The sequence below is a fragment of the Cyprinodon tularosa genome, unplaced genomic scaffold, assembly GCF_016077235.1.
Source record: "Cyprinodon tularosa strain WSP-4 unplaced genomic scaffold, ASM1607723v1 ctg552, whole genome shotgun sequence".
NCBI lineage: Eukaryota > Metazoa > Chordata > Actinopteri > Cyprinodontiformes > Cyprinodontidae > Cyprinodon > Cyprinodon tularosa.
Genome location: NW_024039288.1, coordinates 687,260 through 705,487, shown reverse-complemented (window position 1 = coordinate 705,487; position 18,228 = coordinate 687,260). Strand labels below are relative to the sequence as shown.

The 18,228-nt window shown below is 41.5% G+C and overlaps 1 protein-coding gene across 2 annotated transcripts in view; it reads right to left on the bottom strand.

The window, feature by feature from the left end:
- Positions 1-18,228, bottom strand: part of ptprb (protein tyrosine phosphatase receptor type b) — a 50,532-nt gene that overhangs the window by 14,464 nt on the left and 17,840 nt on the right. Inside the window, exons 3-21 of one of the 2 annotated variants that reach the window (XM_038305211.1) lie at positions 16,816-16,947; positions 16,480-16,620; positions 16,086-16,346; positions 15,744-16,010; positions 14,217-14,333; positions 14,002-14,148; positions 13,805-13,922; positions 13,077-13,222; positions 8,617-8,883; positions 8,477-8,535; positions 4,575-4,779; positions 4,401-4,498; positions 4,156-4,321; positions 3,948-4,078; positions 2,741-2,888; positions 2,398-2,670; positions 1,655-1,824; positions 1,425-1,575; positions 1,248-1,348 (exon numbers count right to left, since the gene is read on the bottom strand). In XM_038305211.1, the coding sequence (XP_038161139.1) occupies positions 1,248-1,348; positions 1,425-1,575; positions 1,655-1,824; positions 2,398-2,670; positions 2,741-2,888; positions 3,948-4,078; positions 4,156-4,321; positions 4,401-4,498; positions 4,575-4,779; positions 8,477-8,535; positions 8,617-8,883; positions 13,077-13,222; positions 13,805-13,922; positions 14,002-14,148; positions 14,217-14,333; positions 15,744-16,010; positions 16,086-16,346; positions 16,480-16,620; positions 16,816-16,947 (3,098 nt within the window). The remainder of the gene's footprint in view (positions 1-1,247; positions 1,349-1,424; positions 1,576-1,654; positions 1,825-2,397; positions 2,671-2,740; positions 2,889-3,947; positions 4,079-4,155; positions 4,322-4,400; positions 4,499-4,574; positions 4,780-8,476; positions 8,536-8,616; positions 8,884-13,076; positions 13,223-13,804; positions 13,923-14,001; positions 14,149-14,216; positions 14,334-15,743; positions 16,011-16,085; positions 16,347-16,479; positions 16,621-16,815; positions 16,948-18,228) is intronic. The other variant, XM_038305212.1, reaches the window with a different exon arrangement.

The following is an 18,228-nucleotide window of genomic DNA, read 5'->3' as shown; positions in this document are numbered from 1 at the left end:
ATTCATTCAAAGACAATTAAACATTTATACGAAGAGGGTTTTAAAGCTAAGTATGGATGTCCTTTATATTCAGAAATTTATCTTTATCAGCGCTGCCGTTTCACCTCCCAAACAATCAGATATCTAGACCGTATCCATCCTCACATTAGCATCATTACACAGACTTCTTTATAGAACTTGATATAGGTGAGAGAACATTAATATATGATAACAGCATTATAGAAAACCGCTGCACAGCCAGTAATGGAAGACCGAATCAAACTGAGGAGGAACCCCACGCGACGACGCACAGGTCCTATCTGTTAGAACTTTTTTATTCATCTTCACCTGCTGATAGCAAATTTCACTTATATAGATAAATTGATCCACTATTCAACCAGTAAACTAATGTAACTAATATTGCTATTGTGATTACAACATCTATGGCAGGCCTTTTTCATATTAGTTTGCCTGAAAATGTATTTTGATATCTGAAATAAAGTTTTTCTTGTCAAAATGAACATTTCAAATAAAATGACATTCTTTAAACTCTTTAAAATGAATGTCAAATCTCCATGTTCCTATTGTTGACGGTCATAACTTGTTATTTTGACCAAGAAGAAATGCATTTCAGATATAAATGTATATTCAGTCAAAACATGCTAACATTTGTAGATCTATAAAACTTTATTCTTACTAGTATAAGTTAGTTTTTTTGACAATTCAGTTTCTGATGCAAAAATGTAACTTAGAAAATGTATTATTAATAGGAATATGACTTTGACCATGAAGAAACCGGTTTTAGTGATCTACAAATCTAACAACATAGAGTAATCTGCTTTTAATAAATGCCTAAATAGCCTGCCATAGAAGTTCATATAAATACCCATGAACTCAAGCAGTAATCTCCCTCTCCTTTGCAGATGAAGTGCTGTTGCTCTGTCTTTTAAACACTTTCTCCGATATTTTTGTTAATTCTGCATCAAAATCTTTAGTTCCAGCGGTGTGAAATAGGCACTTCCTGTTTCCTGTTGTCATGGTGACTTGTTGATGATGGCTTTTCATACTTGTTACACATGTTTGACTCTGAGTGGATCTACTCCGAGTTGATTGAAATTACTTACAGCAGCCGTGGTGAAACTAAAACTCGGAGATTAAACCTTAGGCTAGATCAGTTCAGAGTTGAGGATGAGAGTCTGAGTTTGTTAAACCTGCTTTGTGAAACAGGCCTCAGCGTTTTATTATTTAAAAGATGTGAACCAATTTACCTGGTAGCTGTTCCAGCTTCCCTCCCCATGCAGCCAGCTGACCGTAAGCCTGTCGGTCCGTCCTGAACTATGAACCTGCAGAGATGACACTGCAGACGGGACTGCAGAGGAAAAGAGACGCGTTAATAAAGACGGAATGATGAGATCTGATTGGTCGCTGTGTTTGGGATGACCGACCGGTTCTGGAGAGAACAGAAGAGTCGCTGCTCATGTCCCTGCTACGGCTCACCACCAGTAGGCGGTACAGACTTCCAGGCTGCAGGCCAGAGAACACGCAGCCGTCTGCAGACGGACCGACCTTCCTCTGGTCCACCAGCTCATCCCTGACCTAAATACAGAACATCATCATAGCGGCGGAAATCCTGATCGGCTTGAAACGTCTCAACGGAGCCAGAACATGGTCACACCTGCTGATGCTCCTTCCCGCTGCCTGCTGCCCTGTGATTGGACGTCGCCTCGGAGATGCTGTAAAGCGACAGGTCATAAGTGTCGACGTGTCCATCTGAGGGGCGCCAGGAGAAGCTGAGGGAGGTGGTGTTCACCAGGACTGCGGTCAGGTTTTGGACGGCAGCAGGACCTGAAGCGGAGAACAGGTCCACTTTAACACGAACACAAATGTTCCTTCATAAACACTAAAGGTCAAAGGTCAAACCTGGTCAGGTCTGCTCACACAATCTGCTTCTTCTGGTTTGAACTAAAAACAAAATACCCACCCATAGTAACTGTTTCAGCCAATAGGAGGACAGAGGGGCTGTGACATCACTGGCTTTTGGGTGAAAATATGGAGTGAATTTTGTTCCAATATTGCTGAAGTAAAGAAGACATTCTTATATAGAAATAAAAAAAATGTAAAGCAGAAATAAAACTCTAAAAAACATTAACTAATTTTTTTTTCCAAATTAAAATTTTTATATTTTTTTTTACAAACTGAGTTCTTTTTAAAATGTGTCTCACAGATCATGTTCCCTTCACCTGAAGCTCAGGACAAACTCCTTGACCAAAACAAAAAAAACTGTTTGAAATTTGCTTAAAAACCTGAAAATGCAAAAATGCTGAAGTGTTTGTTCTGTTGTTGCCTATAGAGGGCGGTGTAGGCTTTCAGGCCAACTGATAAAAAAAGAATACCTTCTCTATAAAATAAGCAACTCACGGGTTTGTCCCTCGGCTGTGGCTGCGTCCAGCGATGGGACCCCCCCGCTGAGCGTCTCCACCTTCACCAGGTAGCGCTTCCCTGACGTCAGACCCTCCAGCTGCTCGCTCCGATGGCCCACCGCCACCGACACATTTCTCAGAACACTTCCGGCCTCATCCAGCAGCTGCAGGCGGAATCCGTCGTAGATTCCCACCGGCCGCTCCCAGCTCACCGTCAGGCTGTGGGTGGTGTGTCCGTTATCGGCCTGCAGGGCGGTGACAGCAGCTGGAGCTGCAGGACGAAGACAGGAAATGAGGAGGACCCCAGGCGGAGCTTTAACGCAGCACTAACGCAGGCTTACCGGTTCTGGCGGAGACTGTGCTGCTATTGGTCAGAATACCGCTCTGTGATTGGATGGTTACGATGTAAGCCTGACCTGGATTCAAGTCTAAAAACTCGAGGGACGAAACGTGTTTGGGGACGACACGAGTGTCGGCTGAAACGCGGCCCTGAAACAGAGAAATTAGGATTATTTTAGATAAACATTAACGTTCAGACAGGAAAATTCAGAAAAAAATAAAAAATAAAAAAAGAGCAACTTCAGCAAATGAGAAGACCAACAAAGGGTTAAATAAGAATCAGCAGTTACACATGCTGATCCTGCTGTGGAAGACGTGCTCGATAGGAAACGCTGCTCTGACTGGATTAGATCAAACCCAGAGGGATCCAGCAGCGGAGGACGACGGCTCCTCCAATCATCATCGTCTGCAGCAGCTTCACACCGAATCCAGGATGGTGAATCGACCTCAGGCTTCCAAAATGCTCCCTCCATGTTCGCATAACTTTAGCATGTCTGATCCTTTTCCTTTTTTTTATTATTCTGCTTCATTCTATCTATCTCTATTCTCCCATTCTGCAGAATCTGTTAGTTCAACGTTCTGCTCTCTCTGCATTTTCTCATAGTAGCTTCATCTGGTCTGTTCCTGTTTGGCTGTGACTCCATTCTGGAGAGAAATATCAGCTGTGCTGCTGCCATCAACACCTTTGTTTATAGATGTTGGAGCTTGGCCTGTTTTTCCAGTGTAGTCCTGTTTCTCTGACTGTGATTGGCTGGATGTGCTCTCTTCATCCTCTGACATGGGAGCTGGCTCAGAGCTCGTCTGACTGGCTGTACTGTTTCTTGGAGCTGGTTGAGAAGTTCCTTCTGTATCTCTGCTTCTGTCTCCTTGAACCCCAGTCGGCCTCTGCAGATGGCCGCTGACACTGAGCCTGGTTCTGCTGGAGGTTTCTTCCTGTTAAAAGGGAGTTTTTCCTCTCCACTGTCGCTACAAGCATGCTTAGTGTGACGGATTGCCTTTGAGTCACTGACTCAATGCAATCAACTGGTTTTCCTTAGATAGAATCAATTTGACTGGATGATCTGGTTGGATTGTAAAGAGCCTTGAGATAACATGTGTTGCGTGAATAAATAAACTGAATTGATTTACAGAGACGCCATATTCCTCGTCGTCAGGGTTACAGATCTGATTCTTTTAGAAATTGTGAATGTTTGATTAAATTAATCTCACCGTTGTTGATAGGGACACTTTGTAAAAGTCCAGGTCTCCTTGTCCCGCCGTCCACAACAAAAGCAGCCCACCAACAGAGTCAGTCCGGCCGCGCTGGGGAATCATCCGCAGGTTCCTGGCAGAGCTGGGAACTGGAACATAGAATCAGTCTGAAGCAGATCTGTCCTCAGCGCCGCTTTTCTACCAAAACCCAGCACTGCAGTCCTACCTGTCCGTCCTTCCATCACCTGAGCCACCTGAAGAAGCCCGCTGAACGTTGACACCATGATCTTATAGAGACGCCCCGGCGTGAGAAAGGTGAGCTGGTGATGATGCACGTCGCTGCCCAGGATGGCTGGAGGGAAGACCCGGGTGTCGTTAAAGAGCACGGTGACCTGAAGGTGAGCAGGCAGAGAGAAAGATGAGACAAAGACAAGGAAACACTTATTCATTGTTTCTTTGATTAAATCTGACCTCATAATGGTCCACGTCTCCAAGGGCGGCGCTCCACGTAACGTTCAGAGCAGCTGTTCCTGCGTTACTAACTGACAGATTCCTCACAGCTGCAGGGACTAGAAAAAACAAACCACCAGTTTAAAAAATTAAAACCACCTCCAGGCCGCTTCCTCTCCTCCAGTTCTGACTCACTGGTTCTGCCGTGGGTGGAGACGCTGCTGACATAGCTGCCGCTCCACGTCTCCACCGTGACGGTGTAGAGTCGCCCCGGTGTCAGAGAAGAGAAGGCGCACTCGTTGTGTCCGGTGGGGACGCTCTGGTTCTGCAGGACAGTCTGGTTGTAACTGATCAGAACCACATAGCGATCCAGATCCCCCGCTGCATGGTGCCAGTACACCTGGAGACACGAGGGAGGCGTTCACACACCTGCCGGGCTGCTAGACACTCAAACGTTTACCTTTTTATGCCGAAACATAGAAATAAGCTTAAATAAGCATATTCAGAGGTTCCTTTTAATGCACTTTATTTTTCATAAGGAAGCACAGACTACAAGTTTGACTCAGATGATTTTGGAACTTATAAATAATAGTTTAACAGATGTCATCAGCTTCTAGAACAGGGGTGGGCAAACTTTTTGACTTGCGGGCCAGAATGGGTTCTAAAATTTGACAGAAGGGCCGGGCCAGGAGCATTTGGACAAGCAATGTCATTAATTAAACCTGGGGATTGAAATGTATAAAAAAACAGACAATTTTCACGACCATAAGGCGCACCGTACTAAAAGGCGCAGTCTCAGTTATGTGTGCCATTTCTGTATTTAACACACACATAAGGCGCACCGGACTATAGGGTTTTCTTATATACAGGTACATGTCCTCTACTACTTTTAGATACCTCTACTGCGTATTTAAAAATACAGCGGGGGCAAAACTGAGTATGATTGTGCTTTATTCATTTATTTATTACAAAGTATTAATCAAACCTACGTGCTGGCCTTGAGACAGACACGTTGCTGATGACACAGAGCGCTGTGATCACTCCTAAATTAACTTAAAATCCTGAAACCTGCCGACGGAATATGTTCGCTTTTATTGCTGGTATCCTGGTGCCTGCAGTTTAAATTATGTAGATGAAAAACGCCTGCCAGCCACCGAGGTGAACCCGGAGGCTGCCCGGCCTAGAGGCTGCTGTTGAAGGGGTTCCTACTGTCGGTGTACCGCTGGTATGTGGGGGTCTGAGCGCCTCCGACAGATATAGTATAGGCATGATGATAATCTGGATGAACTGACTGCAATTATTAAGTTTTCAGGTGGACTTTCTCACTTAAAAACATATTAAAACTACTTTATTCCCACTGATCACATCAAATATAGCTGCAAGATTTAGATTATTTAGATGAAAAAACACCTGCCAGCCACTGCGGTGAACGCGGAGGAGACCCGGTCCAGAGGCCCCCTATGGAGGGGGAACAGATTATTTCAGGCAGCTGAAATATATGGTTCCCCCCCTTTAATTTTTGCAAATAAAATATGACCAAATCCACAGGATTTGTTCTCGGTGGTGAGTGGAATAAGCACAGTTAAAGACTTGCAGGTAAATTAATTTCTTCCCCTGTTATGGAGGGGGAACAGAATATTTCAGTAAGCTGAAACATCCATTATCTCCTCTCCTCCTCCCATATCTTTGGGAAATAAAGAGCAACTGTTTCCAATTTCTCTAAAATTGATATGTGTGATGTGGTATACTATAAATGTCCTTAATCCAGTAATCTGTCATATTTTACATTAGAAGGTGATTAACAGAAATTCTACTCTCATCTTCGCAGGACGTCTTAATTTGTGTGCCCTGCTATCAGCCAGTTTCCATCCTCTTATATCAGCAATGAAAAATTAAAAATACACTACGTGTTGTTGTGTTCGGTGACTGACGTTTATTTCTGTCAGGCTGAAGGGACAAAAGTTGGAGAAATACCGATTCTCTTGGCGTTTAAAAAAACACAAAACAGCGTGAGGACCTCGTTAATGTATTTATTTTACAATTTCTTAAAAAGAGCAACCGATTAAAATGGATGTTACAAAGTTGAGATGATTATATGAGCTGTTTTTACCGAAAAATGATCAGGAGCGCCTTATGAATGGTCAGATCCGCCTCTCTGGCTGCAATGCGCGCTCCCGACACAGGGGGAACAGATTTTCACGGGGAAACAGAATTTCTCACAAGACCTCTTCACACCGATGTCGAGCGGTTGAAGTTCCTTTGTCAGACCTCCCAGGATAACAGCAAGCACAGCGTTCATTCAGTCACAGATTAACAGCGATGGTGATGCGTGGAAAAAACCACCTGGTCTCCTCATACACCTGCCTCGCTGTCAGCTCCCAGATCAGCTTCTCTGATTGGTTGATGCGGCGCTTCCAGCAGCAAAACTTCAATTTTTCCATCTCGAGCAGCAGCAGCGCGTTGGCGGCGCGCTCCCGAAGCGCACCGATGTCGAGCGGTTGAATAACAGCGAGCACAGCGTTAATTTGTTTCACCTTGTTTTTCACATCAGCTGTGAGATGGGCACGCATGGAGTTACAGATTACCAGAGATGGTGATGAGTGGGAAAAAAACACCTGGTCTCCTTACATTCACCTCCCTCAGCCACGCTTTCATCATCTCCTCAATGAGGAGATGAGGAGTTCTGCATGGTGCATGGTGGTCTCAAAAGTCGCAGTTACAACACACATAGGGCGCACCGCACATTTTGAGGAAAAAAAAAAAAAAAGACGTTTATGTGCGCCTTACAGTCGTGAAGATAAGGTAATTTGGACAAGTTCGGCGGGCCGGATTAAAAAGCCTAACGGGCCGTATACGGCCCGGGGGCCGTAGTATGCCCATGTCTGTTCTAGAATCACATCAGACTAAGAGGAGCCGACTTGCTTTTCAGGTAAGTTTGTAAAGTTAGGCAGTCAAATATTAAGAGCAATATTTATGGTTATTTAGCGTGTTGTAAGAGAAAAATAAGAGGGTTATTTTTTCCAAGTAATTTTTTTACTTTGTCATTCATTGATTTATAAAAATCTTACTTGATTAAATAAATATGTAGTTTGGAGCTAAATATGTTTTTACCAAATGAAATATTTAGCTTGGAGCTAAATAATTATTTAACAAATTAAATATTTAGTTTGTTAAACAAATATTTAGCTCCAAACTAAGTATTTATTTAACAAACTAAATATTTAATTTGCAAACTAAATATTTAGTCTCCAGCTAAATATTTGTTTAAATAACTAGATATTTAGTTTGCAAATTAAATATTTGGTTTGTTAAATAAATATTTGATTTTCAAACTAAATATTTATTTAACAGAGTAAGATTTTTATAAATAAATGAATAACAGTGAAAAAATGACTTATGAAAAAAATAAACCCATTATTTATGTCTTAAAACATGCTAAATAACCATAAATATTTCTACGAATGTTTGACCGCTGAACTTTAAAAACGGCGCCCCATATTCAAAAAGCAGAATTGAAAGCAGAAGAGAAAGGTGAGCATGCTGCAGCCTTGTATTTGGCAAGATCAGTTTATTCTGTAAGAAACGCTGGTGAGACAATAGCTGCCATTGTAGCTAAGACGTAACAATGGAAAGCGACTGACATTTATAAAAATGGCCGGGAATCAGCGTCAGCGGCGGAGAAGACAGGTGAGCATGGGGAACGACCAGGACGTGTATTAAATGTGAGGACAAATAGTGCAGTCCTGATAAGACACACAGCAGGCTGTTTAGATATATTCTGATGTTAAAAGTATTTCAATTGTCAATATTTTTTTTATTTTGCCTACAAAAACATCAATTGTTTACTTAAAGGGATGAGGGGAAACTTGGAAAATATCCAAACATTTATAAATCCATATAAATATGGAGTTATAGAGGATGTATGATGTATTTGATGTATGTTGACTGGTTCTATAGGGTTTTTCTTTCAGGAAGGAGGTGCATTGAAATGAAATCAAGTGTTCAGCAGACGAATTAAAAAATACTCATCAGGCAGTAGAAAGAAATGCCAAAGGAACTTTTATGAGTGAAACTTTGAGGCTAAAATGTTTACTGACTTTGAGATAATTGTCTCTTCCGGCATGAACGGCGTTCGGACTTCCCACTGCTGCTGGTTCTGTAAGAAGACAGGGAACAAAAACAGATTGTAAAGAACAAAACGACCACAAACGAGTAGATGCTTCCAGGAAACTCTTACGTGTTCGAGCCTGAAACACAGCAGTGTTCTGCAGTCCGTTGCTCCTGGTTTCTATGATGACTGAATAGAGGCGTCCAGCTTCCAGGGAACTGAAGGAGCATTCAGGCCGTGAGCTGCTGGACACCACCAGCATTTGGACCGTTTGCTTCCCGTATTCAAGGCGGACCACGTAGCTGTCCACCAAGCCCTCTGCAGGACGCCATGAGACGTAAAGAGCATCTGACCTGTTGCTGTTGGCGACCACCACTCCTGAGACAGCGGCTGGGACTGCAAAACAATAAACAAAAAGGTGGAAACATCAGCTCCAGACAGATGGAGTCAGGATATGGCCTAGATATATTCCTTAAAATCAACCAGCAAATTATTTAAATTACCTGCTGGTTCGTGACAGATTAACCTTATGAGTTAGAGCAAAGTTTTAACATTCTTCAACCAAAACCACCTGTTTAAAAGCTTTGCTAGCAGAAGAAAGTGTCTCCCAGCACTGAATGTTGATTACACTAAAAACATGAGGCTATATCACAATTAGCGTAGACTTCGTCGAGAAAAAGTATCAAATAGTCTGACAGTATGTCAGAGCAACATACACCAACTTTAAAAAATTGTTTTACATCTCTGTATTTTTGGGATTGTAACTTCATATATTTTATAACATGACATTTAGCAAGGTGGGCTAATGGTAGCATGGCGATAGCAAGGTGGGGTAATGGTAGCATGGTGATAGCAAGGTGGGGTAATGGTAGCATGGTGATAGCAAGGTGCAGCAATTGTAGCATGGTGATAGCAAGGCAGGATAATATTAGCATGATGATAGCAAGGCGGGCTACTGTTAGCATGCTGATAGCGAGGCGGGCTAGTGTTAGCATGGTCATAGCGAGGTGGGGTAATATTAGCATGGTGATAGCAAGGCAGGATAATGGTAGCATGATGATAGCAACGTGGGCTAATGTTAGCATGGTGATAGCAAGACAGGCTAATCTTAGCATGGTGATAGCAAGGCGGGGTAATGTTAGCATGGTAATAGCAAGACAGGCTACTGTTAGCATGGTGATAGCAAGGCAGGATAATGGTAGCATAGTGATAGCAAGGCGGGGCAATTGTAGCATGGTGATAGCAATATGGGGCAATGATAGCATGGGGATAGCAAGGTGGGGTAATGGTAGCATGCTGATAGCAAGGCGGGGTAATGGTAGCATGCTGATAGCAAGGCGGGGTAATGGTAGCATGGGGATAGCAAGGTGGGGTAATGGTAGCATGGTGATAGCAAGGTGGGGTAATGGTAGCATGGTGATAGCAAGGCGGGGTAATGGTAGCATGGTGATAGCAAGGTGGGGTAATGGTAGCATGGTGATAGCAAGGCGGGCTAATGTTAGCATGATGATAGCAAGGTGTAGTAATGTTAGCATGGTGATAGCAAGACGGGCTGATGTTAGCATGATGATAGCAAGGTGGGGTAAAGTTAGCATGGTGATACCAAGGTGGGGTAATTGTAGCATGATGATAGCAAGCGGGGGTAATTGTAGCATGGTGATAGCAAGGTGGGGAAATGTTAGCATGGTGATAGCAAGGCGGGCTGATGTTAGCATGATGATAGCAAGGTGGGGTAAAGTTAGCATGGTGATACCAAGGTGGGGTAATTGTAGCATGATGATAGCAAGCGGGGGTAATTGTAGCATGGTGATAGCGAGGTGGGGAAATGTTAGCATGGTGATAGCAAGGCGGGCTGATGTTAGCATGATGATAGCAAGGTGGGGTAATGTTAGCATGGTGATACCAAGGTGGGGTAATTGTAGCATGATGATAGCAAGCGGGGTTAATTGTAGCATGGTGATAGCAAGGTGGGCTAATGGTAGCATGCTGATGGCAAGGCAGGCAAATATTTGCATTGTGATAGCAGGGCGGGCTAATTTTAACTTGCTCTTCAGGTTTGCACAGCAAGCCCACATGAAAAAAAGCCCAACAAACCCACTTTCACACCTTTGCACCGCATTTCCAGGTTTTAAATAAAACCCAACGCAGGCAAATATCTTAATGTCTCTTTTTTTTATTCAGTGATCTAATGGGTTCTTCTAATGTTATATCCTATAAATTAATTTAACAATGTGTAAGAATTTTTTTTTTCTTAAGTCAGTGTTTAATTCAGCTCAAACAATAAATTGGTAAAATATAATGATTCACTTTTAAAAAATTTGGCACATTGGAAAAAATATATATAGCCCTCCATGTTATGGACAAACCCTCTTTATTCCACAGAAAATGCTTTTTTTTTAAAGAAAATTGACCCTAAAAGTTAATTGCTAGTTGATCAATACGATCAATCAACTTTAGATCAATTCATTAACTTAAATCAATTGATGATGTGTATTCATAGCCATGTTTGATAAATGTCCTCATAAAACTTACAGGAATCAAGGGTCCCCACAACACTAGTTATGCAAGGATACACACACAGAGTTCCTGCTCAGAAAACTTATTATACAGCCACAATTTTTTCCGGTTATTGTCACAACATTGTGTGTCTGCTTGTGTGAGAGATTAAAGTCCTGGGAGGGTCTTTGTCCTTGTGGAACATTCCAAGCTTTCTTTTTTAGGCACGTCGGATATTGTGTTAAGCAGCGCCTGATGTTATCGCATTCTTTAGGAGAACTCTGACCCTGCACACAAATCACCACAGCTACATGTCAAAATAATAGCCCCGTTAATCCCAATTTTAAACAACTGTTTAAAAAGGTTCTGTAAAGAACTAAAGAGAAATAAAAATATGATTTAACAGATGGATTTGCTCCTGCTCTAAATTCTATAGATTGGCTAAATAAGCACAGAAACACAAATACCCATCCAAAGGTATTCTTCATGAAATTTAGCTTCTATGTGAAAATAGATAAATAACATTTTAGACTAGATTATTGCTATAAAAAGGCTGATAAGTAAGTGGGTCCAACTTACAGAGCTTTTATTCCACAGACCTTCTGCCATTGATGCCTTTAGCAAACTAAAATCTTATGCTTTCACAGAACAGCTCTGTTTATTACCTTATTATTATTACTTTTCTATTATTACTACATTAAATACAACCAGTGAAAGCATCTAGGATTTCATTTAGGGGACCAGAGTAATTTTAGGCAAAATCTGCTACTTTAGTTTAATTAATCCCATAAAATCCTAGTAAAATTAATTAAAGTCTGTGGTTGTAAAATAAAATAAATACATAAAAAGGTTTAGGAGGGATTATTGTATTTTAAGACATTAGTGGTAGATTAATTTGATAATTTAGTTCTATATATGCAGTCATGTAGGATTAATATGCCTTCATTTATCTTGGGTTTGATGCATCAGCTGGATTCAGGACTGACTTAAAAAACAGAACATTTCTAAAACAAATATAGTTGATAAAAATAAAAGTTAAAAAAGTTAACAAAAATTTATGTTTTTTTTTACATTTTTATTATTATTTTTTGACTTACTTGGAATATTTTGTGAGTGAGAATCAAAACAACAACACAGTACGACTGAGTAAAGGTCATTAACTCCAGAATCTTTAAATCTAAAAGCGATAGCTACAAGATTAACTTTTAGCGGACAAGAAGTGGCTTACTGATGCTCGCCAGGCTGCCATGTTGGCTACTGCTAACGCTAACCAAACCAAAATTTTTTAAGAGTTCAGAAGAAAAGAAGTAACCTCTGTGCAGCTTCTGAGCCTCTTCCCCTCCTTAAGTCGGCATCAAAAGCTTGCCTCATGTTCTTCCTCATTTTGCCTCTTTTTTTTTTTATTTGGCGTGAATCTGAAGAACGTAACAGAATGAATCCATTTCTCAGCTCCATCATGAAGCTGCTGGACCTGACAACAGCTGAGACTTTAACCTATTGATGCAGAATCCGTGGACCAGTCAACAATTATTAAACAATTATTAAATGTTTTATTAATTAATTAATTAATTAATTATTAAATTATGCTTTCATTCTGCACTCCTTTAGGCATATTACTGCAGAAAAACTGTTTCCATAAAATAAAGTTGTAGCTAAGACCTTTAAAATTCACTTTTTTTTAAAATAATCCATTAAAAGGATGTAAAGAAATTAGAAACATATGAAGCAGAAAGTTTTATTTTCTTATTGTAAAGTAAAGTAAAGCCTCTCATATTTTCCTCTGTAGCGTTTTTTTCCTGGGCTTCGGTCATATGGGGACATTTTGAAACGTTAATGTTTGAACATTCCTGCTCTGTTGATTGTTTGGTCAAAAGGCTCGCTGAGGTTTCCTGTTTTGACTTTTGATTGTGTTCGATGGGAAAACGCTGGATGGGAATATTGTACCTACACAATAAGATCCCGACTGACCAACAATCAAACACGGTTACATAAGCGATTGTGTGTTTGTTGGTCATTAGCTCCCCTGAACAATACGTTTCTAAGTACACACGTCAGAAAACAGGTCGATGGAGCAAAACTGGACCTGGACTCACCTGTTTTAGCCTCCAGGCTGGTGGGTTTGGACTGCAGCGGCCCGCTGATGGTGGCAGCCTGCAGCGTGTAGACGGCTCCAGGCTTCAAATCATTCAGAACCAAAGAAGTAGAACCAGCTGGAACTCTGTGGTTCTGAACAACAACACTGCAGAGTGCAAATGGAGTTAAGTTTGATACCAAACCAAAGTGTTTTCAATGCAAAACAAGTTTAACGCTGCAAACAATGAATTATTAGAACCTATTCCTGCCTCAAACCAAACAGAACTTCCTGCGTGTCTGTCTGCTGGGTTCCATGTTTGTTCTCTAATGTTCTGCATAAAGTTTCCATCTAACCAAGTCTAACAACCTTAGATCCAACTTTTTCACTTTACGATGTACTATATACCACACAACGAGAAACCTTTCCCAAGTGCAGCGGTCCAACTGCACTGTCAGATTATCACAGTTATTCTGAGCAGAATCTCAGAAGATTAATAATCTAACAGATATAAGATTGTAAGACTGGGTTAGATGGAAACTTTCTGCAGAGCTGCATGAAACTATTGTCTGGTTTGTACTTTATTCTTTTGTTGTGTGCTCCCATGCAAAAAAAAAAACAAAAAAAAACAGCAACATTTTCCCAATAAAACACATTCCAACTCCTGTCCGTAAGCTCCAGGGGTGTGAATACTTTAGCAGAGATAATTCTATCCTGACATGAGACAGAGATCCTCCCTCAATTATTCACCTGTTCTGCAGCAGAGTCAGGTTGTAGCAGTCCACGTCTCCTGGAGGTTTCTCCCACTGCGCCTGAAGGCTGCTGACTCCAGTGTTGCTCAGTTTGATCGTACTCAGCGCCATGGGGGCTGAAACACCGTTACCATGACAATGTTTATCTAAAATCTACAACTACAGCCTTTGTTTAAAAAGATCGCTTTTGCAAACCTGTCCTTCCCTCCACGGATACGGACGTGTTCAGTTTGCCTCTCCTTGTTGTCACGGTGATGGTGTAACGCCGTCCTGGCGTGAGCACGTTGAACGTGCACTCCCTGGTGTTCGAGTCCACCTCTCGCGTGCCGACGTCAGCATCTTCTGGAAGACAGCGTGGATTACAGAGGCAACCAATCTCAAAAAAAAACTTTCTGGGGGTTTGAGGTTACCATGGCGAATGGTGAGGGAGTAGCCATCTCTTAAACCAGAAGGGGCGTGGCTCCACATGGCGCTGAGCGAGGTCTCATCATAGTGACGAATGTGGAGATCTGCCACCGGAGCGGGAACTGCAGAGAAATATTTTATACAAACTCATTTCCAAAACAGTTAAGTCATATTTATTTTATTTTTTTTTCATTAAACTCGGAGGGACGCATTAAAATTAAAAGAACCAGATAAAAGTTGTCCTGGATGAGGCAGCTCTAAATTACAATAATCTATAAAATACATTTATTAAACATTAAAGGTAATTTTAGTGTCAGAATAAATCATCCAAACGCCAAAATATTAACCGTCCAAAAACTCGAGCACTGATTTAGCTTATTAATGAACAGCAGGGCTTCCAGCAGAAATATCAGATCTAACTGAAGGAGGATGAGAATAATCTGATACAGATTAACAGAGCAGCTACTTTAAAAAAAAAAAAAACAGAAATAAAGGAAGAAATAATCTGCTGCTGTATATTGTTAAAAAAATGTATACTGCAGAATTAAACTGCAAATTTTCCTAAACACTGTTTTAACCTGAACAATGTAGCATGTAAAGTGGAAATAATCTGCCTAACAGCCAAACACACTCAGCTTAAACGCTGTTTAATCCCAATCATACATCAAGGCTGTATTTGTTCAACAGCTCAAACACTCTGGAGCAGCAGGTTTTACTTACATATTTAATCCATATATCTATGGTCAAAGCTGTGTCAATGAATCAGGGCATAAACCACCCACTTCAAAATAAAAGCATGAATACATAAATGGATATATACTTCAACGGTCTCTTTAACCCGCTGTTATAACCATATTTAAACTTCCTCTGTATTATACAAAGGATCTAATTATTGTATTCCAGTGAATTTGGAATATATTACTGAACTATTTTACATTTTTCTGAGTATTAGTTGATATAAATCACTGATTGAAGCCAATTAAATATGCAGTCTTAATTTAAAGATTTAATTGTTGTTCATTTTGTTTTGCCTACTGTTAAGGCTGGACAATAAATCCATTTTATTGAGATTTAATTTGATTTAAAATCAGGATTTAAACATTTTCCTTGAGTTTCCAGTTTACCCAGTAATCAGTCAGCCTGTCACTTCCTGTTCTAGGTGTGGAGTCATAATTAATAAACCAGCTAATTATCCAACATCACTCACTAAAAACAATTTGTGTGTCATATTTATTTATAAGTTTATTTATATAACAGCTTCTATCTAGTTGAATATTGAATTCAGGTTATTAAGATAAAAGCAAGTTTCCATGTTATTTCTGTTAATTGTATTTCATTTTTCATAAAAAAAGGCAGAAATTAAAGCAAAAAAAAATGAGATCAACCTTTTAGAACACATCACCCTGTCTTACCTACTTTCATTATTTTTGTAATTTTTTACTGTTTACAGATTAATTTCTCCCTTTATTATTCTTTATGTATTTAAATGTCTTCATTGTTTTTCTGCTGAATGAATGATGTTTGTTAATGACCTGTGGATCCGTCACAGCTGCTCTCGGCCGTCAGTCCTCCACTCTCCACTCTCAGCGCGGCTCTGTACTGTTTTCCGGGTGTTAGTTCCGTCCCTGGAAAGCTGAAGTTCACCGCATCGTGGTCCAAGCCGGCACTGACCAACTGCTGCGAGCCGTCAAACAGGAAAACCCTGTAGCCCTCCCAGCGACTAGCGGGGGGCGCCCAGGTTAGGAGAAGACCGCCGGAGTGGGAAGGAGAGAGGCTGAGGAGCGTGGCCGGCGCAGGAGCTGGAGATCAAAAAGAAAGATGATGATGAAGAAGAAAAGTACAGAGGAGAAAAGCTCACTGTGTCATCGCCTCACCTGTCCTCACGATGCCTTCTGATTGGTTGGTTAGTGCGCCGCTAACAGACATCAGTTCGACCCGATAGGCCGAGCCGGGGGTGAGCTGGTAGGCGGCGACCTCGGTGGCATTTGGAGGCTGAGTGGTTTCCCGGAAGAAGGAGGTGTCATTGGAGGAAAAGGTGACGACGACAGCGTCAATGTCGCCTTCGGGCCGCTGCCATGACAACCTGAGGCTGGTGGCATTGTTTTCCGAGGTGATGTTGGAGACCGTAGAGGGCGCTAGTGAGGAAACGCAGTGTTAGAACTTTCCTCCTCTTCCACTTCTACTCCATCTTTCTTCCTTTCCTCCCCCGCTCTCTGGTCCTTTTTACTATCCCTCATTTTCAGCTTTCCTTCTGCTCTTTGCCCTTACCTGTCCGAGCCTCGATCGTCTGGCTGTTCTGAAGCCCGCCGGCCTCTGTCACCATGGTAACACGGTAAAGTCGCCCAGGTGTCAGGTCACTAAGGGTGTGCTGCGTCGTCGTGCTTCCTAACGTCTCGTTCTTTAACAGACCTGGAGATCCAAAGATGGAGACGATCACATGACCTGAATAACTCAGTCGCAGCATCAGGACTTCCTGGTCTGACCTTCAGACTTCAGAGTCGACTCTCATCCTCTTTTACGTGACTCATCGTTTTCAGTAAAAACCCTGAGCGCAGATTGTGCAAAGTCTAACTTAATGTTGATATTTGCGGCGCTCCTACTTACTGTCCTGATCCTGTGCTTGTTGCCGCAGCTGCAGCCTAAATCGCTGCGTCCTCCCTGGGCCGGCCTGCCAGGAAAGGCCCAGGCTTCTGTAAGTCCTGGAGGTCACCGCCAGGCCGACCACCGCTGAGGGCCCTGATGCAACAAAAAAACATTCAGAAACTGCTAGTAAATGCATTAAATCCTGTTTGCGACACACACACAGATCTGGTATTTCAGCAGTAAAAAGCAGTTGGCTTTAGCTCCAATCAAGACGTCATTGCTGAATCACAGAATAGGAACTCTGTTTCTGGGTCTTGTTGGAGATATTTCATCATCATCAGACCTTTGAAGTGGACACCTGTCATTTCTCAGGGACAGAAAACAAAGCCAGACTCTGAAGGGAGTCGAGGACATGGGCGGGTTTTTAATCTCCATGCATCCTCACACTGTGAGAGGACCGATGCTCTTCCTGCACAAATCTTCCTGGACTTTTACAAACAGATAAAAACCTTTCAGAGGAAGTCTGTTTTTACGAGATGTTTTTGCCAAAACCAGTCCATCACATCCTTGACCTGCGGTGCTCAATTTATCAGTGAAGGGAAGTCTAACCCTGGGATATGCATCCATAAACCCTGAATGCACCTGATCTTTGATAGAAACGCTGCTGAAGGTTTCTGTGACTCATTGGTTAATATTTAATGGGTCAGGCAATCTCACTCCTACTTTAATAATATTACTTGATCAAGCCTTTTCTAACATTCTGCAGAACACGTTAAGCATTAACAACATGTCTGGTTTATTCTGATATCGTATCAGGTCAATCGGTATCAAAGAATTAAAGAATTGTTTTGTTTTTTTTAACATCTCTCTTTTGACTGGATGCATCCAGCCTGCAAAAAAACAGATCTACAGTAATCCACAGATTTTAGCTCTCATTAAATAAGCATTCTAATTCAAAGTTTGGAAATTGATTGCTTCTATTTAGCTCTGATCTTTTTTAATACACTATAAGATATCTGATCATCTCCAGTCAGGACTCAAAGATGGAAGCGATACTGAAACATCCTGACTTAGAGTATCAATGATCTCCAGGGAGTCCCCCAGGGTTCAATGTTAGACCCATTTTATTTACATGATATCTGCTGCCATCTTGGACACATTTCAACCAAAGGCAGGGTCTTTTTTTTTTCCAATGCTTTGCAGACAGTTTTCAAATAAAAAAAGCCCCAATAGAAAAAAAAAATTATTTACTTCAGTTTGTAGCAGATTGTCTAGCAGAGTATAGATCAGGGATGGATACAAATTTTCTTCATCCGAGTCAAAATAAAACTTAAGTCAGGGTGTTTGGTTGAAAGAATTCCCAGTCACCCCCCCCCCCCCCTTTTTTTTTTAAGTCGTCTAAAGTCTGTAATTTCAGTGTGTTTTTAAAAAAAA